Source organism: Aplidium turbinatum, chromosome 5, assembly GCF_918807975.1.
Source record: "Aplidium turbinatum chromosome 5, kaAplTurb1.1, whole genome shotgun sequence".
Lineage (NCBI taxonomy): Eukaryota > Metazoa > Chordata > Ascidiacea > Aplousobranchia > Polyclinidae > Aplidium > Aplidium turbinatum.
The window spans coordinates 22,173,793-22,196,773 of NC_137476.1; the positions used below are offsets into that span (position 1 = coordinate 22,173,793).

The 22,981-nt window shown below is 40.2% G+C and overlaps 1 protein-coding gene across 3 annotated transcripts in view; it reads left to right on the forward strand.

Annotated features, from left to right (window-relative positions):
- LOC145770342 (uncharacterized) overlaps positions 1–22,305 on the forward strand; it is a 48,051-nt gene extending 25,746 nt beyond the window's left edge. For all 3 annotated transcript variants that reach the window (XM_082581950.1, XM_082581951.1, XM_082581952.1), the window contains 5 exons: positions 5,867–5,962; positions 6,317–6,385; positions 9,985–10,250; positions 12,983–13,165; positions 22,140–22,305. In XM_082581950.1, the coding sequence (XP_082438076.1) occupies positions 5,867–5,962; positions 6,317–6,385; positions 9,985–10,250; positions 12,983–13,165; positions 22,140–22,205 (680 nt within the window). In that variant the 3' untranslated portion in view covers positions 22,206–22,305. The remainder of the gene's footprint in view (positions 1–5,866; positions 5,963–6,316; positions 6,386–9,984; positions 10,251–12,982; positions 13,166–22,139) is intronic.
- Positions 22,306–22,981: the final 676 nt, after the last annotated feature.

Genomic DNA, 22,981 nt, shown 5'->3' on the forward strand with positions numbered 1-22,981 from the left:
CGAAGGAATTGAACAGCCGTCTTTTCAAGGAACTGTGCAAGAAGATGGGAGAAAGATATGAATCATTACTGTACCACACAGAAGTATAATGGCTGTCTCGTTGCAAAGTGATAACCCCGCCTGGTCGAACTTCCTAAGGCTGTCCATGTTTTTCTGATAGAAAAGAAGTCCGACTCGGCTGAATATTTCCCTAACCAACAGTGGATTTCCTGCAGCTGTGCTACCTGGCTGATATCTTTGGTGAATTGAACAAAGACAATCTTTTAATTCAAGGCAAGAATGTAACTGTGATCGACACCAAAGTAGCCGTAGCTGCATTTATCGTGAAGGTTAAATTGTGGAACAAGCTAGTTGGAAGAGGCACAGTAGTGCAGTTTCAGACGCTTGACATGTACTTCGAAGGCAATGGACGTGAGTTGACAGCGGTGTTGAAGGAGGGCATAGCTGACCACTTAGGCCAGCAAGCCAAGAAGATGGACATTAGCCAACTACTTTCCGAATTTGGACACGGCTAGTCTCCAATGTTGCGCTGAGCCTTTCACATGTGATGACAGCCAGGTGGATGGTGACGACTTTCCGGCCAAAGAAGAATTTATTACTCTCCGAATGAACGAAGCGTTGAAACAACTTGATTTCAAGGGGAAAGGCTTGGATTGGAACCCCTGTTGGGACACTTCTGGTTGGGCAGACTCCAGGACGCACCAACATTAGCGACACTGCATCAAATATCCTGACATCTTTTTCAACAACGTATCGCTGTGAACAAAGGTTTTCAACTGTCTTGGGAATGAAGACAAAGAAGCGCAATCGCCTGGATGTCGAAAGCGACACAAGAATCGCTCTCAGTAAAACAAAGCCCAGGATCACAAAGCTGGCGGCTGAAGTCCAGGTCCAACCTTCGCATTGAATGTTTACCACGCATTGTCATCTTGTATTCAGCATTGTATTGCATTTTGACTGTCATAGTTAGCCCTTTGAAATAGCCTACATAGCAATAAGCACTTTTGTTTTTGAAAATTCATCTTGGGGGTAATTGGCTCACTTCGGGGTGGAGGTTATGGTAACAGCCAAAAAAAGGTTGAGAACCACTGATTTAGCTGTTCATTTTTTAACTTGGATCTAATTTAAACAAAAATTAAGTCTTAAAAATTGCCCACCTAGTTTCAAACTAGAGGGGCAAAGAAAGGGCTAGGGGGGCAAGCAAAGGGACTAGGTGGGCAATTGCCCACCTAGTTTATATGTGAAAAGATGCTATGGGTCGTGACCTATACTTTGAGAACCACTTAACTACACAGACAATTAGAGCATTGTCAATTCATTTCAATTGTTTCTGCATTTCCAGTTAGATCAGTTTGCTCAACGCGAGCCTCTCGGGCCATATATGACTTCAAGGGGGTGCAAAACTTTCGTTTTCTTGCAGTTTTGTAACATTTTTGAGGTCGTTTTTCTTTGAACAAAAATATTTTTGTATTTGGCATATTGTCGCAGCAATTGCAAGCCTATATTTTACGAGATAATAAATGAAAAAGTCGCTCTGATGCTTTGAAATCGCAGGTTTGGTGGCCTCATCTGTAAATTCGGTCTCGCATTTGCAAGAGCTTTGAGATTATTTCAAATCATTGGTAAAATACAATCAAGCAGGCACATTGACGCCAATGAGTTAACGAATGACCAAAGCAGCAATAACTACAAATTTAGCAAACTTTTCGACACATGAAGATGCTCTGTTGGTTTTCTGTGCAATAAAAACTCCCAGACAATATATCAAATGCTTTAATCTTTTGCAAACTTGCTTGAGGCTTGCGCTGAGCGAAGGTTTTCAAAACTGAAACTCACCAAAACGATTATAGGCTACGCTATGCAATAGTTCAGGATAGGCTTGCCCTAGTCAGCAAATCATTTTTTTTACACTGATGCAACGTCTACAGACGTTGAATAAGTGTCTCCCGTCTAACCGTTGATCAACGCTGTCTGGATGATGGCTTACAGTAGCTATAAGTAACTACAATAAGGACCGCTAGACCAGCTCAGTGGACGAGTGGTTTCGCCTTCGGCTGTGGTGCTGGTTGATCTGAGATCGATTCCAGGTCGGGTCAAATTGAAGATTTTAAAAACAGTAGTGATTGTGTTTTATTTTGATTAACGCAGTGAGGATAAGTTGGATAATAATGTGATGACATCGTAAATCTGATATAGGCTAAAATTAAAAATGAGCCCTGTCGCTAAAAGATCATAGCTATTGTAGAGCGACAATAAATATAATCATAACATTAAGGGCCAGTGCAAAATTGAAAACATTTATAAAAATATCTTCGACTTTTCAGTAAGTTTCTGGCCCGGGTTTCTGGGTACTTAAAACGATCCCGTGCCCTAGTCCAAAAGTAGCCTACTCACTGGACCACCTATATCAACGCTGCTGGCTACAATAGAGAAATGTACGGGAACCGGAGTTTTGGAGTATTTAGAAGCCGGAGTCCGGGTTTTTGGCCGGAGTCTAAAATTCTTGGCAATAACAGAAGCAGGATTGGAGCTGCAGTCTGACTTTTTGCCAATTTGTACTTTTAAAGTACAAATATTTACACTGTACTTGGTGCAGTTGTTATGTTTGTTTACTTCGATGGTTTTAATTGTCCTTATTTTCCAAGCAGTCATTTTTTTCATTTCAAAATGCGCTTTTCTTTTCATAACATAGAATAGGGAGCGGCATAAAAAATAGGCTGTGGCTATATTTACACTATATAGTGTAAAAATAGCCTCAATAGTTTTGCCAGATAAGGAATTCTGCCCTAATTTGAGAAGAGTTTAAAGCTGTTGAAAACAAAAACTTGTATGTTGGAAAATTTTTTTAGTTCTGGGCAAAGATCAAAACCCTAACCTTATTCCTAACTCTAACCCTTACCTTAACCCTTCCCAGTGCCGGATTAAGGGTCTGCTGGCCTGTAGGCACATTTTATAAGTGGCCCGAAAATCAGGGTTGCCAACTAAAAAATTACAATTATCAGTGTTGCCAAATCATTGTCACAAAGATCGTTGTTGCAACTATAACACAAGGTACCGTGCAAAAACTTGGCCATATGCCTAGCTAAATAACAACTTTGCGCGTTTTTGCGATTGAAAACGCGTTAACTAGTTTTTAGAGGTCAATCTTACAGAGTAGATCGCTTTCAACACAAAAGTGCCAGTGTACGAAGACGTTCTTGACACATTGTTGATCGTTTAACGTCTTTAATTCGTTTCAGTTGTGCAAACGAGCGTTCCCCCCGAGCAATTCGTAGCCATTAGAGATAAGTACATTCTAAGTGCTACTTCAGTGTTCGGAAATGCATTATAAACACCAGTAGTGTGCAGCATTTTAAGCATCTTCTGGGCACTTCCTGTTGCTGTTGTTTCATCGTGTCTTTGCTCTTTATAGTCTTTATACCAGCACATAAACTGACGAAATTCTGATGGGAAGTCGGAAGAAAGGTCCTTTGAATACATACCAACCAGACCTGCAACAGCAACATCGATGTCTTTAACAGACATGGAGTCGTACTCTGTCAAAACTCCAAACCTCTGCAGCACCATGGAACATGCATCGATACGTTTCTGTAGTGCGCTCTTCAGTTGGTCGATGATCACATAAAACGTGTTGATTTTAAATTTTTGATGGCCCGACATTCCTTCCACATCATCTGTAGCAGCTCCATCACTGACATGCTTCTGCCGCTTTGGTGCTTGCCGACTATCAGATTTATATATGCTGCTGCCACAGCGATCACTTGCCTGCTGCTCATAACGGTCAAAATTCTCTCTGCACTCATCCAAGAATTCATCCAAGCTCTTCAGCCGACCAATGGCTGGTGTCAGTTCGATAGTGGAACTTTGAAGCAACTTGCTACAGTACTAGTATTGAAGCGCTGCAAAATATTGTTTTGAAGTGGCAACATGTTTCAATTCGTCTTTTTTGAACGATTTTTGCGGTAGCCACTTTAACAAGGAAAAATTCTGCCACTGCAATTGACTAGAATGCACCGCCAACCAATCATAAGCTACGCTTTCTATGACGTGAAAAAGAGCGAAAAGAAGATAATACAAAGCAAATCAAGTGATGGATTTTCTGTCAGCTGGTTGGCTTAGGGGTTAGGGTTAGGGCTAGAAAGTAGTTATTTCATTGACGCGGGTTCGATTCCCACCACTGCTATTGCTCTTTTTTCTTCTGTAACTACCAAATAAAGTTCAAAACAAGCATTAACTCTCTGGATGAGTGCTAGAAAGGTCGCAATTGGACGGTAGCCTCTTATAACATGTTCTGATTGGTTGGCGGTTTCATTCTAATCAATTTCAGTGGCAGAATTTCTACTTGTTAAAGTGGCTACCAATTTTTGCAACCTTTAATTCATCTGGAAAAACAGAGCTATTAAGATAAATACTTATTAGTTTAGAAAATGATTATTTTGAAAACATGACTAAATTTCTACTGATTTTAAAGTGGCCTGGATTTTTGACTGGCCTGTAGGCACGTGCCTACTTTGCCTAATGGTTAATCCGGCACTGACCCTTCCTAATATTAATCCTCATTCTGGCAACACCTGATTTAACCATGGCAACAAGTATGTAAAAATAGCCACTTCCTAAAAAATAAAGTATGGCATAAAAAAAATCTGGGTTGTTGTTTATGATTTGCGTTTGGAGTCGGGTGGGATTTGGAGTCAATATTGTCAAAATATTTTGAACAGAAGTGGATTTGAAGTCAAATACGTCGGAGAGGAGCAGGAGTCCAGAAAACCTGACTCCGTACACCTCTGCTACAATATAAGCTACATCGTGCCTGACTATGCGTTCTCGCTCAACATAACGGAATTATTAACCAAACTTACACGTAAAAAAGTAGGCTAAGTATAAAAATGAGATCTTGGCGTAAACTGTATTAATGTGCCAACACCGTGTAAAACTTAACTATCATTTAACTTTGAATTCCTACTTTTACTACTACATATAAAGTATAATTTTACCAACAACCGTTTGAGTTACAAAAACCAAAAACTTCATAACTTTTATTGTTCACATATTGAAATAAAATGTTGAGCAATGGGTTGCAGAATTGAATCTTGCCTACCGTGCACCGGCCTGCACCCAAGCAAATATGTGCCGCTCAGGAACATCTGCAAAATTTTGTCAAGAGTTTGTTCAACATCTGTCATATAAATCTGTTCAAGTTATAGGCTAGGCCTACACAAGTTTGCAAGGCCAAAGCAAATGCGCATAGATTTTAAAGTAAATATAATAATCTCACTGTTTAGCTAGACCTTTAATATACGCCTTGAGTTGTTAACAAGTGATTAAGTTAACAAGTGATTTGTTAGCAGACTTAGCAGGCTACTGATGTAAATTGTAAAGTGTTCAAAGATGACTTGACGTATGCACAACCAAATTAACTACAGCTTTCTTTCAAGGCTCTCATAACCTTGTTGCTCTTGTTGAGCTTTCTAGAAACATTTTTCTTTATACCTGAGCTAGACAAGTATAATTAAAAGAATATTTTCTTCATTTTACAAACAATACAGAAAACAATTTTGCAGGCTACTTCTGAAACAAATTCAATTTGTTAGTTTTGGAAGTTTGTGGCTTTTAATTGAAACTTTCACCCAGCGATAGCAGGCTGCAAAAACTATTTTAAAATGGCAATATTGATGAATTACGGTACTAGTTTAAACATTTGAAACACTAACATTCATTACGGAAAAGTCAATATTACGTTATTGGTTATGTGCATACTTAACATGGGACTACACTAACAGTTAATTTATTAAGTGAAGTGTTCTTTTTTAGCAATCTGCTATCCGAAATTGAGGCGCATATTTCAAACATGTTTGTACTTTCATAGGTTTTTTAAGGTCAACAACTATCCAGTCACCTTCAGAAGAATCCGATATTTCACTACTCCAACCACCTTCCCAGCAAACCCGATTATCTTCACCAGGTAAAATATGCTCGTCAAAACTTTACAACATATTGCAAACTAAAAAATTTTAGTGGGCTAGAGAGATTATTTTTGAGCTCTTGTTGATTTTTTATGAAGCTGATGTGCTGCATTGTTATGTAAACAATAACTATAGTTGTAACAATAATATTTTTGTTTACCCTCGCATCTTGGTGTCAATCCTATAGACTTTGATTGTGTAGAAATAAAGTGATTGTACATCTATCCACTATTTGCCCGCGATGAGTCTGGTTAGTGAAAGCATGAAGTGTGGTAACAATAACGTGTAGGCTGTTAGCCTGCAACGGTGACAATTGCAAGCCCTAGATTTCATTAGGGTGTGATTTCTTTCAGGTCAAAAGTGGCAAAAACGAGAAATATTTATTTCAGAGTTGTATGAGAAAACTCGGGAAGTTGCTGCAAGTAAGTAAATATCTTTGCCTCGTCAACATAGTTTTCTTTGCAAAAGATGTTTTATCAATTTTGGGGTGGCCTATATTTAAGGAACTATAAACCAATATTGTATTTGTTTTTCTTTAAGTAGTTTTGTTTTGTCTCTGTTATACAAAAACAATATATTTTTTTTACTTGAGCAAACATTTTTCTTTTAGATAAATCACATATCTATACACACACCTTTCCACAGTGATTGTCTACCAAAATGGTGCTTCTTCCACAACACTTGTTCAAAATATTTGCAGTGACTTTCCCCAGCCAGTTAAAAACACCTTAACTGGGCAACAATGAGTGGTTGGTCACCATGGAACCCCTGTTCTAAACAGATTCCACCCACTTTTGGGGTGGGGGACCCATTACGACCTTGTGTGTATACTGTTGAGGGAGCTGAATCCTGTTAAGTTACTAATTTCACATAGGTAAATTTGTAAAATTCAATTTTTTAAACTCAACCTTTTCCATATTATGATAAACGAAAAAAAAATTAAATATCGACAATATTTTTAATACAAATTTTGCCTTGTTTGACTTTCTCTACTTATAGTGCTCACCATGCTGATGAAAATGAACCCCAACACTTATATGTTTGCATGAAAAGTTTATAAAATACAGCTATCTGAAATTTGATATTTTTCGAAAAAAACATCTAAATTTCGGGGGGGCAGGGAACCCCTAAACATTAATATTTTAAAAAAATATTTCACACAAGGTGTTTTTATAGTAAATGGAAACTTTTAGGGGGGTAAGACTTGTAAGTTTCCGAAAAAAAAAAATTTGGGCTGTTTTTGAAGCGTTCTAATGTCCCTGTCCCAGAGACGTAGTCGGAGGGAAGGGGAAATTGTTCCCTCCACCTGAATATTTCAATTAGAAATTTCAAACTCTGTTACAGCAGCATTTGACAAAGTTTTACTATTATTTCAGGCTGAAAGTACTCTCAAAATGCGCATTTTTAAAGTATATTTGTCAAAATATTCTGGAGAGTGCCCCCAGACCTCCTGTGGATGCCCTACTTTTGGTAACTCGTTGTCGGGCTCACTTTTATGTGTAAAAATACTGGTTTGCCCTCTGCTCCGAAGAAATTTTGAGCTGGCTACGTCCCCTGCCCATAGATTATAGTCTTAGATTATAGGGTTATGTTGTTTTCATCAACGATTTTTTTTATGATGTATATTTTTACGAATAGTAACTTTAAAAGCATTCAATAGCCTACATAACTACAATTTGTTGCCATTCTATTTAAGCAAAGTGATTTTGAACGTAAGTGAAGGAAGCTTTTTGTCAAATTGTTTTTTTGCAAGTTTAAAGTTTCTTGGAAACATTGCAATTTTTAGAAATTCAAAATAGAATATTTATGAAACAAATTTTTAGAAGTTTATTAATCTGAAATAATTTCATCAGAAAATTAAAACAATCAATTTACCTGGCACAAACTGTTACCTAAATTTCTCGTTGATTACTATTTTTTCTGGGAGACACTACGCAGAAAGCTCCCGCGCAAAGCTGCAGACGACAATTTGTGTTGGTTGTGAACAAAGTTGCCAAACTTTCAGTTTTTCTGCAAGATTTAATTAGTATTTTTCGAAGCATGTGCGTATTTTTTCATAAACTACAAGTTGGTTGTATTTTTTGTTCTTTTTATGATAAAACATGAAATTATTTTGTGTTTTTTCCAAGTCGTTTAATTTTTTCAATTTAATCTATTCTTGTATTTTTGTAATGGCTAAATCGTCATTTCCGTAGGGTGGCAATTAACTGGTAGACCGTAGGGTCGTCTCGTTGTCTCCCTGTCGGTATGGCAACTTGTGTAACTTCTACATTGTGTATATTACTTGCATATTTCAAACATGTACTATATGTTCCTATTACTGACAAATAAACCATTGATTGATTGATTCTTTGTCACTTCAAAAACCCTTTAAACTGACAGTTATTTGGCAACTCTGCACAAAAACTTCTGCGCAAATTAGCAGGTGACAGTCATTTTGTTTTTATTCATTGAAGAAGAAGCATTCAATTCAATTCCATTTACTTTTTTTCTTTGTCGGAAAACCACAGCAATTATAAAGTTACAAATAGTGACCAGGAACAAAACCAACAAAAGGAAAAGGTGGCAAAACCACAGAAGTTTAAAGCGTGCATGCGATACAGATTTAGAGGTTACGTAGATGAAAGTTGATGAAGCACGCATAGGCGTAGCCAGGGGGGGCGAAAGGGGCCATGGCCCCCGCCAAAATTTTCCAAGTTTGGATTCCGAAGTTGAGCCCTTTGTTGAAAATGTAATAAAATTTGTAGAAATTTATAACGTTTTCCAAGACATCTGGCTATTAACATCTCCAAGGACTTGTTTTAGACACACAGAAATACACCAATAAATTTTGCAAATCGTAAATCGCGCAAAATTTACGCGATTTACTGGAAGCAATTTCAGAATGGCTTACTCTGTTGGGTTTTTGTGTAGTTATTGAGTTTTTGTGTAGCTGAGTTTTTGGTGTTCTCTAATTTTAGCCGCATATTTTGCCCGTTTGTGTGTAAGAGCTACCTTTAATAAGTTAATAGCTGTTTATCTGCTAATTAATTTCATACAAATATTACCCTAAAAGTGTTTCCAGAAAGCGCTATAATCCATTATTTGAGTGTAATTTTTCAAAAATTTTCCGGAGGAGCATGCCCCCGGACCCCCCTAGAATACGCGTGCCTTCGGCACGCTTTAAACCCCCACCAGTTTTATTGCTACCCTTGCTCAACCCACCAGGATACGCCACTGCATATCAAGTGGCGATGGCTTAAATTAAATACTTTGTTGTTCTCTTCAATTCATCAAATATTTGGCCCCCCCAAAAAAAATTTCTGGCTACGCCACTGGAAGCACGGCCACCAAACCTAACAGTTTAAAATGGATGAATTAGTTGAAAGAACCAGTTGGCTCCACATACCTAAAGCAACTGGAGGTGTGCCAGTTGATGAAGCCATGCATGAAAAGCATGATAGAAATGGTTGATTTCAACTTTCAATTCAGTCATCATTCTGCTTAGTTTCACCAGAAAAATGTTTTAAAGTTTGTTTCTGGCCTTGTCTTCTAAGTATGGAACAAAAAGCATCAGCTTGAATTACGTTTCACCAAGAAATGACTGATTGGGAAATTTCTTGATCAAGTTTTGTTCAAAGGTTGTGGCTATTTTTCCCATGCAGTGATGCCAGTTAAGTACTTCTGCTCAAAAACTTCAAAGACATTGATAACAAGACCTTGTAGGCCTAATTTGGAAAATGTTGAAGTCTTGGACAGAAAGAACAATTTTAACCTTTGCTCTAACCACAATCTTATTTTCAACTCTGGCAACACCTACCACGAAATAACGTTTTTGATCGTAACCACGGCAAATAGCCACTTTGTTGTTAAATTAATTGTTTGTATTTTGTTTGCGAGGTAAATAATTTAATGTTTTATTCTTAAGTAAACAACTTGGATTCAATGTTTGATTATTTTATGGTTAGAACCAAACTGTGGTTTTAGATTACAAGCTGGTTAGCAGAGCTAATATTGATTGATAATATTCCTGCATTATTAGATTACAATGATGTTCGCTCCATTATCGCCATCAGCAGAATCCTGAGGGAAGGCAACGACGAGGAAGTGACCGTGGCCGCAGGAAGTCATTTTCATGGAGGGAAGATACAGATCAGTGCCTCCGACTCTAGGAATGACATCCATGCGGTGACGTCATTCCTCAAATCGATGCCAGGGCGGATTAGATGTCTTATTCTGTCCAGATGCAAAATGAATTCCAATCAATTCCGTCCATTGAAGAAGGCGATCAAATCGATGCCTGGATCCGTAAGCCATGTTTAACTTTTATGATCAACGTTTAATTACATTGATCCATGGTTGCATTAACATCAGTTATTACGTTGATTCAACGTTACTTTACATTGTTTTATCGTCTGAGTTCAAATCAGTTTCCAAGTTATAATTTTAATTATTTAAGTATTGTTAAACTTTTACAAGTAAACAAAACGTCACAAACAACTTCTTTTTTTATTGTCGCACTTGATTCCAAGCATTGACTGCCTCTTGCATGAAAAGTTTCCAAGATTCTCTGTTGTTTGCTCTGTGTATTAGGTGTATGCTGGTGTTGGTTTTGTCGGTTTGTTGGTTTAAGTAAGTTAATCTTTGTCTGCGTTGGGCACGCCTCCCTTCAATCTTGCCTGTGAGAGAGAGAGATGTTCTAACTTTCCTTTTCGCAACACGTGTCCCAAAAATTGAAGTTGATTTTCTTTGATATTTTTTAGTAGATTCTTTATTTGTTTTTTAGTTGCGTTTTCTTTCAGTCCAGGAAATCCTCTGCATTTTTCGGAATGCCCACATTTCAAACCCATTTATTCTTTTATTAATTGGTTTGGTAATTGTCCAGGTTTCTGAATTATATTTAAAAATTGGATAAATGTAACATTTCAATACTCTGTATCTGGTTGTGAAAGATATGTACTTGTTGCATAATATTGATTTCATTTGCTGAAAAGCGGATTTTCTTGAGCAATACGTATATTGAACACCTTATCATCTTTGACGTCCCAGTTTATTGTTGTCCCAAGATATCGAAAACTTTTACTTGTTTTATAGTTGTTCCATTCATTTTAATTTGACAGATTGAATTTCACTTTCTTTTTTCTTTGTGATTACCATTGTTTCCGTTTTCTTTTCATTCATTTCCATTCCCAATTCTTTACTTCTTTCATTTACTTTGTTCAACAAATTTTGTAGTTTTGCCTCCGAATCAGCCACCAAGACAGTGTCATTAGCATACCTCAGGTTATTAAAGTTAGTTCCCCCAACATTTACGCCAGCCTCATCTTCAAGACATCGTAGGATGATCTCACTGTACAATTCTTCTTCTATCGAGTCTTCTAAAGTTCGTTGATACACCACAGATTGACACATTCTTCCGCAACGGAGTTATACACTGACAGGTCCCACCTACTGCACCGGGTGGCAAGCCGAGGGCAAACAAGAAGGTGGTACGCTGTTTGGGGCTCGGTGCCACAGATACATGCAACAGGGCCCGTGTCGTAGCCCCACTCCACCATTGCAGACTTAGTACGTCCAACACCGGTTCGGAGTCGATTTAATGTTTTCCGCTTTGCCCAAGGAGCGTTTTCTCCTGGGGGGAGGGACTCTGATGGTGGGATCTTCATTTCAGTGTATGATGGGTCATTTTCGAATTGTTGTTTCCATTGCTTAAGTCTTGTTTCTTCTTTTGTTGAGTGTAACTGTATAATGAAAAAAGGCTTGGGAAGAGCACGCATCCTTGTCTAACGCCTCTCTTGATTGATATCCAATCGCTGATGTTGTGATTGATCTTTATTACTGCAATTTGATCAAAGTAAAGGTTTTAAATAATACGTGGATCCTTATCGTCAATTCCAATGTTATCTAGCATCTCCACTAGTTAGGTATGTTTCACTCGGTCGAAGACTTTCTTATAATCAATGAATGCGATGTACAGATCTTTCTTCATTTCAATTGATCTTTGTACGATATTTTTTAATACATTACATCACTTCTTGTACCGCGGTCTGGCATGAAGCCGTATTGTTCTTCAGCAATTTCATCGTTGATTTTGTTCTTGATTCGGTTCATGATAACTCGTAGTAGAATTTTTGTAATAATGTTATGTCAAGATGATTGTGCGGTGGTTTTCACATTCCTTTGTTACCAGTTTTTGTAGGTGGCCTAATGCTATAAAAATTTATTTGTCCATATCAGTAGGCATCTTTCCGGAATCATATATGTTATTGAAGAGTTCATGCAATGCATCCATACCCACATGTTCCAGTGTTTTTATCATCTCAGTACTGATCTCGTCTGGTCCCGCTGCCTTATTCAATCTAATTTGTTTTATGACATGTTCAACTTCACTTTTTAGAATTCTTTGTCCTGACAATGGTTCAATGAATTTGAAAGGTTCTACAGTTCGATCTGGATCATCATAGAAATCAGATAAATACCCGTGCCACCATTTTTGTATTTTATTTCCTTCTAATAGTATTTCACCTGTTTTACTCTTCAAAAATTCTGACTTCGATGTGGAACTGTGCTTTGCAGTTAACGTCTTGATTTTTAGATGTGTTTCTCTTTGACTGAGATTATACAATTTTTCGATTGATGTGCACTCGTCATTCAAGTACTTTTTACAGGATTTGTTACATGCTTTCTTTATTTGTTTGTTCAACTTTTGATAGTAACTTTTATTGTGTTTCTTTTGTCTTCTTTCTTCCATCATCTCTAAAATTTCTTGTGTCATCCAGTTTTTATGTCGTTGGTATTTCATTTTAGGAATTATTTCATTGGCTTCATTAATTGAATATTTGATTTTCAGTTTTGTTTTCGGTGTTACTGCTTGTCATTTGCATTGTGAAAGCTTGTTGGAATTTCTCTTTATTGGTTTTGTCGTCTCTGAATTCATTCATGTTGAAGTGAACAGTTCTTTTCTTCTTTTTTCGTTTTTGTAGTCCTAATCACAAACAACTCCATTATTTAATTGTTGCATCATAATTATTTGTGTTTAGATTGTTCGGATGGATCTCTATGACAACCTCCTAACTGTCGATGACGTCATCGGGGTAATGAGCAAAGTTGAGGAGGGAGTTGGAATGTTGCGTTGCCTGGATGATGGTGATTGGAAGGGGAGAGTTGCGAACATGATGGAACGATCCATGTTGAAGGAAGCTCTAGATGGGTTGGACAATAAGGTGAGAGTTACGTTGCATCAACGTTATCTAACATAGCATCCAGAAAACATTACGTTGTATCAACGTTATCTAACATAACATGTAGAGTACATTACGTTGTATCAACGTTATCTAACATAGAATGTAGAGTACATTACGCTGTATCAACGTTATCTAACATAACATCTAGAGCAGTGATTCTCAACGTGGTCCAGGTGGACCACTGGTGGTCCACTTGGAATTTCTGTTGGTCCACAGAGAGTTTATAAATCCTTGATAAAACGTTCTTCATCTGTTTCTCGGCAGTCGAGTGTAGTAGAAACTCAGCGATATACACGTGTTTCGCCCATGAGGCTGGGCTCATCAGTACCGCAGGTGATGAACTGTTTTATTTTGATCAACAACGCACGAGTACAAAATAATTGACACGGCGAGAAGAACATAATAAACATAGCCAGGTCAGAGACTTTAGAGAACCGGCCTGCCACGCCCCGGGGAGGCGGGGAGCGGCGTGATTATGGGGTGGCGATGCACCCGGAAGGGAAGTCCACCAGCTTAGGTCGCGGGGACCAGGCTGGGGAGTGTAGGTACCTGTGGAAGGAAAGTGTGGATCGAAAATTTTGTGCGACTCGTCCGCAAAATTTAGAATGGCGGAACGGGCCAGGGAGACTGGCTTAGCTTTCCGCAAACGCAAAAAGGCCAGCTCACGACGGGCCGGGCGGCCCGTCGTGTGGGGCGACTGATACCGTCAGAAGTTTTAAAGCCGGGCAGCGCCCACGTCTCCATCACGTGACCGTAACACAGGTACGTTTGACTCCTACGCCCGGTCTGCCCGTAGGCAGAGCGGATAAACTTTGGGGTCTCCCACGAAGAAGAGAAGCTTTTTTTTTATTTATTTTTTTTTTCGCGCAACGCTTAGAGTTCAAGATGGATACCACTACATCTTGCAGGTTTACAATTTTCCATATGAAATGGATTTGTTTCCTGTCTCATCATTAGTGCGTCCGCTCCGGGATCCGTCCACACACCCAAACACTCAGCAGGCACACCATGCTTACATGGAAGATACCTACCAGGGAGGCGAGGGACTCACTACGACCGAAGGGACCCACCGCGGTAGATGGTAATCTGTGGATGTAAATGTTTGGTTAGTGGCTGCCTCAAGCTGATCTGCCTGTCTCGACTTTCCTCTTGCTGATCTTGGAGCAGTCTAGGAGATGGCGGGTCAAGCTTAAGAACTAGCGCGTTTTGGTACATAATTAATTTTAATTTCATTTGAGTTTGTTTGTGTGTGTGTGATTCTTCTTGTTGCCCGCTTGAAGAAGGGCATCTGTTTGTGGGAAACGGGCCACTGCAGTCTGACATCTCATTTGGCGGAGATGCCAGAGAGGAGCGGCCAGAGGAAGGGTAGCTTTCGCTGACCCCAGAGTCATCTTGGAATGGGCTGCTGCAATCCTGTCATCCCAGGACGAGTGGGACAACGGAAAGGGACGGTTAAAGATCTCCCGCTGCAATCACTCTTCCGGCATCGGGCCGTTTCAGATGAGTGAGAGGGACGGGTTAAAGGTGGGTTGTTACGCCCTTGGCTGTCTACGCTTCTTCAAAGATGTTCTACGACCGTACTGTGCTAGTGAGATCCACCGCTGCAATCAGTCATCCCTACCACCGAGGACGACTGAGAGGGCGGTTGAAGAGAGGATCTTGACTGGTTCTTCTTTCTTCTGACCGTAGGAGGAGGTTTAGAAGGAGTAGAAATGTCAGATGACAAAGGGATGTTATGCTTTTGTGTGATGTCTTTCGTTTTCGTCATGATCACCCACAGGGCTTGAATGGTGGACCGTTTTGTGTCCTGTATGTATGTGTCGCCTATGTCCAGAGATATCTTCTTTTGGGTGATGGTGTGCTTGGCGACGTTCATCATGGTCAAAAGAATCGGGTTGTTCTTCTGTCCTTCAGGGATTTGGTTGTAGAGGATCATGTCCTTTGTTATTTTCATGTCTTCGTTGGTCAGGTCGGTGTATTGTTGTTGAAGGCGTTTCCATATTCCTTGTGCAAAGGAACACTCGGTGAGGACGTGGGCCACGTTGTCTTCAGGTTTTCTGCAGAATTTGCAACTTGTTTTTCTGTCAGATTATAGTTTTCTTTGAAATTTTCCCCATTTGTATCCTCCGTGAGCAATCCGAAAGGACATGGAGGACAGGTAAGGTGGAAGGAGGAGTTTGATTTCCTTGTTTTTCAAAAGGATCTCATTCCAAGGAATCTTCTTTCCGTGTTGATCGATCTTGTCAATTTTCTTTTCATTTTGCGTTTTCAGATTGAGGTAGATGTTTTTATAGGAAGTATTTTCCAGTCGTGTTTCAAGCCTTTGAGTTTGCAAAAGGACTTGAAGATGTCCGCATACATTTCGTTTGGAATTGGGGCATGCGGAATGCTATTGGAGAACAGAAGAGGATTGATGTGTCTCATTCTGCAACTCAAGTTGAACATGGCCCATTCGTGCCAGATTTCGGTGGCGTCTTCTAGTGAGAAGAGGTGGCGAATTCTGTCGATGCGACTTGTTTGGAATTTTGATTGTATGTCTACCATGTTGATGCCTCCATCTTTGGCAGGAGGAGTTGTTTTGGTTCTCTGGAGCTGTTCAAATGGCGAAGGATGCCAGAGAAAGCCGAAAAGGATTTTGTTGAGTTCTTTGAGGTGTTGTTTCGTTGGCATCAGTACTCTACTCAAATGCAGAGTGACGGGTACCATGAGCGTGTTGATGATGGAAATTTTTCCGTAGAGGGAGAGTCTTCGTGGTTTGTGGATGTTGGCGATCGTCTGAGTTTTTTTGATGGCGGTCTGCCAGTTCATCTTGTCAAGTTCTGTTTGGTTTGTTTCTGGCCAGATGCCCAGGATCTTGACGTTGTTCAAGATCGCAGCTTCTGGAAAGAGCTGCTTAGCTCTTTGGGCCAGATTAGGTTTGGACGCCAAGATTTGTGTCTTTCCCTGGTTCACTTTCTGGCCGGACATCGTCTGGTAGATGGCTAGTTCTCTGTTGATTTCCTTGAGAGATGGAGTGTCTCTTGTGATGAATGTGGTGTCGTCCGCATATTGCTGAATTTTGATTGTCAGCTTGGAGAAGCGAAAACCGTTGATCAGATGGTTTTTCTCTATGCGGCGGGTGAACACGTCAGCACAGATTATGAAATAGAGCATGCTGAGGGGACAACCCTGTCGAATGCCCCTTTTGACGTTGATTCGTTTTGTTAAGGCTCCATTGATTTCTATCTTACTTTTTGTTTTGTTGTAAACCAAATACAGGTAATTCATCATTATTGGTTTTACTCCGAGTTTCTTCAGAACTCCACAGAGGAAGGAGTGACTAACTCTATCGAAAGCTTTTTTAAAGTCAGTTATCATGATGTACAAGTCCCTGTGTTGTGTTTGAGATGCTTCCAGGGCAGCTTGTATGTTCATTGTGACATGCTCTATTCTGCGGTTTGGCAGTCCACATTTCTGATTCGGACAAATCAGGTTTGCGATCATGGGTGTGAGTCTGTTGGAGAGGATTTTACTCAAAATCTTGTAGTCGGTATTGAGCAGAGAGATCGGTCTCCAGTTTTTGAGCTTTTCTTTTTCACCTTTTTTAAAGATTAACTTCACTTTTGCTTCTCTCATTGAGGGAGTCATTGTTTTTCTCAAGTAGCAATTTGTAAGCATTTCTAGAATGTCGTGTTTCAGGAAATGCCAGCATTTTTGGTAGAATAATGAACCGAGACCATCTGATCCAGGTGCAGAATCCTTGTTAAGAGAATCGATGGCGGTTTTTACTTCTTTTAGACTGATCAGCTGTTCCGCTTGTTCAGCTGCGTCTTCCTCAATTTTGGTCTCTCCAAGAATGTTCAGGTAGTTATCTTGTTCTTGAGGGTTGATGTCGTCTTCCACACCCCATAGGGGGTGATAGAAGCTGTGTATTTCTTTAAGAATGTCTTCTTTCTTGGTGAGAGTTGTGTTGTTTGTGCCATGTATCTCAGTAATAGAGCTACTTTTACAATTTTGTTCCTCTGCTTTGAAGGAGCTTTTCGATGGTTCTTCATCGCTAATCGGGATAGTTCTGGATCTGATTTGGGATCCGATTGCTTTGTAATCGTAGAAGTAGAAGTTGTTGATTTTCTCCAAGAATTCCGGTCGACGTTCTTCCAAGACGTGGTTTGGATGAGCGTCCACAATGTGGAGCATATTTTTGGCCTGATTGTAATCTTCTCTGCGCTTGAGTGCGACATCTTGCGAGAGTTCGATCAGTCGATTTTTCAGCATTTGTTTGCCTTGATCCCACCATATAAGCATGTCTGGTGGTTCCATTTGTGGTACGTTTGTAGTCCAATTTTCCCAAGCTGTTTCGAGCTCTGTTATGACGTGTGCATATTGTAATTTGCTGTTATTGATTTTGTATGAATATTCACCCCATTTGGTGTGATGTTGATATTGGAGATGAATTATTGGTAATGTACAATGGTCTGATGATGTGAAGTATTCATGTTTGATGTTATGATAATTTTCAAGTGCATGTTGATTTATGTATATTCTGTCTATCCTGCTCTTACTGTTGTGGTTTTTGTGCGTGAACAGTCTTTTGTATGAATGTTCTTGTCTGCATATGTCTGTTAGCTGGTTATGACGTATTAGTGTTCTAAGTGCTGTTTTATCTGGTCTAGTGGAGAAATATTGTGGCTTAGCAGTGTCTAACGGATCGAGGATCACGTTAAAATCACCATGCAAGATCACGTGCTGATGTTCATATTCCAGCATAGCCTCGGAGAGCAGTTCAAAACAGGACTTTTTCTCTCCGTTGCTACGCGGAAGGTATGCATTGAATATGTTTATGTTATTTTTACCACATTTGATGTTGAGGTGGTGTATTCGATTTTGTAGTATGTTATGATGTGTGATTTCGGACCTATCGTGTATGCCTTTCTTGACGACGAACATTGTCCCTGCATAGAAGGGGGTTCGATCAGGTTCTATGTTGGATGTTGGTGTATGTTATGTAATTGTAATGTTGAGCCCACGTCTCGAGTCGATCGGTGGGGATTTTGTGTGTTTCCTGTATTGCCAGTACAGAGAGTCTGTGAGATGTAAAGAGATTTTTGACATCTCGCAATTTCTTGGATATTCCGTTGATGTTCATTGAGCCAACCTTGAGGTTGCCCAGTCCGGCGTCCGAATCGTCACTCTCCGTATCTGCGAACATGATTATAGATAGAGAAAAAGCAGGTTAAATTTTAAGAGGTTGGACTAGACCGTGTAGATGGCTGGGTCGCCGTCTGAGTCCGTGAACTCTCCCATCGAACTGAAGACATCTCGATGGGGAGGAGAGGTCCCGGGCAGTCCAGCCCGCGGAGACTCTCTTGAAGAAACGGACTCCGAGCCAGTTGACGAGTTGTCTTTGTCAACTGAGACCGTCGCATCCTTGGAGCTGGCGTGGGATGCGTTTTGGTCTCTGGGATTCGTCGTTCTGGGAGATACTGGTTGGGAAACCGTTCTCCGTTTGAGCAAGGGTTCTTTTGGAGTCGATGTCTTGGACTCTGTGTTGGAAAGGGGATTATCCAATATCTCAGCATCTGATGAGAAGCGCACGGAGGTTTTGGGGTTGTGTTTCCCTCCTTTGCCCACGGTGGTAAAGCCATCGTCGCTCATGGTGGGGTTCTTTCTCTTCCTACTGTTTTCCCGGAACTTTGATTTTGCATTGCAACCAGGTTTGTGCCAGCCTGTTGATCGGCATACAGGACAGGCGATCTGTTCCCTGGTCGGCGACGAATCTGACACATACGTTTTGCTTGATTTGGATGCAGCAAAACGCGGTCAGGATTTCTCCACTCGTCTTACAAGGAAACAAGTTTCCGTACATAAGACTTTGTCGCTCCTGTCCCGAGAGCGTTTTGATCTTCTTGTAGGCGCACGATTTTTGTTCGGCTTGGACGCCCGGTCTCGAGGTGGATCGGCCTTGGACGTCGGGTCTCGAGATGGATTGGCCTAGGTCTTCTTCGGTTACATAACGAGACAATTCTAGTTCCTTCTTCAGAACATTTTTTTTTTTCGCGCAACGCTCAGAGTTCAAGATGGATACCACTACATCTTGCAGGTTTACAAATTTTCCATATGGAATGGATTTGTTTCCTGTCTCATCATTAGTGCGTCCGCTCCGGGATCCGTCCACACACCCAAACACTCAGCAGGCACACCATACTTACATGGAAGATACCTACCAGGGAGGCGAGGGACTCACTACGACCGAAGGGACCCACCGCGGTAGATGGTAATCTGTGGATGTAAATGTTTGGTTAGTGGCTGCCTCAAGCTGATCTGCCAGTCTCGACTTTCCTCTTGCTGATCTTGGAGCAGTCTAGGAGATGGCGGGTCAAGCTCAAGAACTAGCGCGTTTTGGTACATAATTAATTTTAATTTTATTTGAGTTTGTTTGTGTGTGTGTGATTCTTCTTGTTGCCCGCTTGAAGAAGGGCATCTGTTTGTGGGAATATGGGCCACTGCAGTCTGACACCTCATTTGGCGGAGATGCCAGAGAGGAGCGGCCAGAGGAAGGGTAGCTTTCGCTGACCCCAGAGTCATCTTGGAATGGGCTGCTGCAATCCTGTCATCCCAGGACGAGTGGGACAACGGAAAGAGACGGTTAAAGATCTCCCGCTGCAATCACTCTTCCGGCATCGGGCCGTTTCAGATGAGTGAGAGGGACGGGTTAAAGATGGGTTGTTACGCCCTTGGCTGTCTACGCTTCTTCAAAGATGTTCTACGACCGTACTGTGCTAGTGAGATCCACCGCTGCAATCAGTCGTCCCTACCAGCGATCTTCCTGGCGTCAGCACTACCTGACTACTCACTATAGAACAGCGAGCATTGTGTTTCGCTAACCATACCGGTGTAGCCTCCACACTAGCCATCAAGATTTTTCCAAAAACATATGTTTCTCGGCAGTCACAGTGAGTAGTCAGGTAGTGCTGACGCTAGGAAGATCGCCCCTTCTCAACAAAACGTTCTTCATTAACTTCTTCAAAACTTATTTTACCAGTTGACGAGTATCCTATTGAACTGTTCATTTGTTCAAGGCATAAGTGAAGTGCTGGCAGGCCTAATCAATAAATCATATGTTGCTGTAATTGTTGTGTTGTCGGTGCACGAAGATTGCGCTTCTTCATCGTAACCTACCAAGTTTCTTTAGGGAGAGTAGAGCTATTCGCTGTTTTATTGAATGTTAATTAAATTATTTTATGAATGTCACATGGTATATTTTTTCAAACGCTACATTAAGTAGCCTACTGTACTACTGTAGGCTATTCTGCAGTGCTTTCAGATTAACAAAATGTCAGATGCTCCTGTTGCTAAGAAGGCAAAACTGACAACTGAGACATTACCATTTTATTGAAACAATATGTGCATGATGTTTTGTTAGAATGAAATTTGAAATTGAAGTTATGTGTATTCAAGTAGTTAAGGTAGAGTGTAAATGAAGAGTGTTTGCTTAATTAGTTAATTACGTTTTATTTTATTTGAACACGCATAATTTTTACGTACCGTATTTACTTGATTGTAAGCCGCGGCTTAAAAAGTTTTTTTTTCCATCATGTTTGCGGCTTAAATTCAAGGGCGGCTTACAATCAAAGGCGGCTTACATTTTTTCTTTTTTCTTTTTGCCTTTTTCTTTGTCGACTTTGTGCATTCGAAAGAAAAAAAGGAGTTGTCAGTTTTATTTATGGTACTTAACAGTAACAGTTGATGGACATCATCAACAATGAAAAAACTCACTACCTTCCAAAATCACATCATGAGAAGCATGACCAACAAAAGGTTACTTGATCACACGAAAATAGAAGATCTTCTAACTATGACAAAACTACATCCAATTGCAGCAATAATAAAATCAAAAGTTTTAAAACTGTTCGGCCACACTAAAAGATCACAATTCGGAATCAGCAAAGTTTGCACAGAAGGCAAAGTAGAAGGAAAAAGAAAACGTGGCAGACAACCAAAACGATGGCAAGACAACATTCAATCATGGACCGGACTCCACTTGACGACACTGAGCGAGTTGGCTCAAAATCGCCACTCTTGGAAGCAAATAAGCCATGTTCAGTTGTTTTTATTTCTGACCATCATATCAAAACAATACACGTCAGCATAGCAATGTTGATGCGCAATCTGCCGCAGGCGGAGATAACGACTGATGATGAACAGTAACCAGTTTCAGCTTTGCGTGTAAACAGTATTTGCGGCTTACATTCAAGGGCGGCTTACATTAAATTTTTAACACTATCACATGCGGCTTACAATCAAGGGCGGCTTACAATCAAGCGCGGCTTACAATCAAGTAAATACGGTATATATAATTTTATTAAGGACTAAGATTGAACACGCCCTTGAGTTTTCTGACCTATGTGCAATACAGTTTCGACTAGTGGCATTCAAATGGCGTCAACATAGCAAAGTGGTCCATCGGATATATCTTTTTTTAAATATGGTCCATGGGCCAAAAAAGGTTGAGAATCACTGATCTAGAATACATTACGTTCTATCAATGTTATCTAACATAACATTTTAAGTACATTACGATGTATCAACGTTATATAACGTAACATCTAGAGTACATTACGTTGTTTCAACGTTATCTAACGTAACATGTAGAGTACATTACGTTATATCAACGTTATCTAATATAACATCTAGGCTACATTACGTTGTATCAACGTTATTTAACATAACATGCAGAGTAAGTACATTACGTTGTATCAATGTTATCTAACGTAACATCTGATTACATTACGTTGTATCAACGTTATTTAACCTACCATGTAGAGTACATTACGTTGTATCAACGTTATCTAACGTAACATGTAGAGTACATTACGTTGCATCAGCGTTATCTAACGTAACATGTAGAGTACGTTATGTTCTATCAACGTTGTATCAACTTCTTTAATTTAATTATTTGCTTTGTCTTTTACAGAAGTTGAAGATCTTGGTTGACATCTTCGACGATGTTGTCATCACCCACAAGGATCGCGATAACTGAGAGATTTTGTTGTTTATTTATTTGATGTTGTTTTGATGATGATTATGTGCCTGATCTGATACAGACGTTGGCGATCATGGTCTTCCAATCTTCTCTGTGATTTGTTGTTTTGTTCTTCTTCTTTCGTTTGAGACTAGATCAAATTTGAGGGCAGGTGGTGGAGAGCCAGGTGAGTGTAGCTTCGTCCAGCGTTGCTATACCATGCGTTCCATTTGGTGCCTTGTAGATGGGACATTCGAGAACGACATGGTCAGCAGTTTGTTCCTCCGCGCCGCATTCGCAGGCCGATGAGGGAGCCAGACCCCACTTGTGCATGTTGGAATGGAAGCGACCGACTCCGGTTCGGATTCTGTTGAGCTTGAACCAAGTCGGCCGAGGGAGGTCCATACCAGGGGGGCGCGCCACCGGGTGGGGCATAAAACCATGTAGTTTGGTGTCGGTGGCGCACCATGCTGCATTCCAAGTGTCTTCCATGAAGTGTGCTGCGTTGTTTTATGTTAAATTAATGTTATCCGTTCTTTATTTATTACACGACAACGACGAAGTATCAACGATAGACGACGTTCTATCAACGTAAACTTCAACGTTGCGATAATGAAGTTGTTGTTTCTAGCACTAGTTGCAACGTTCATCTGATGAATTTGAAAGTAAAACCAACAATAAACAGGATAGGTCAGTGGCGCGGGAACTATTTTTCTCTAGGCTTCGCCCCCCAGACCCCCCTTATGTGTAACATCATTTAAAACTTGTATTAAGCTTTCGGTCCCCTTCTATGC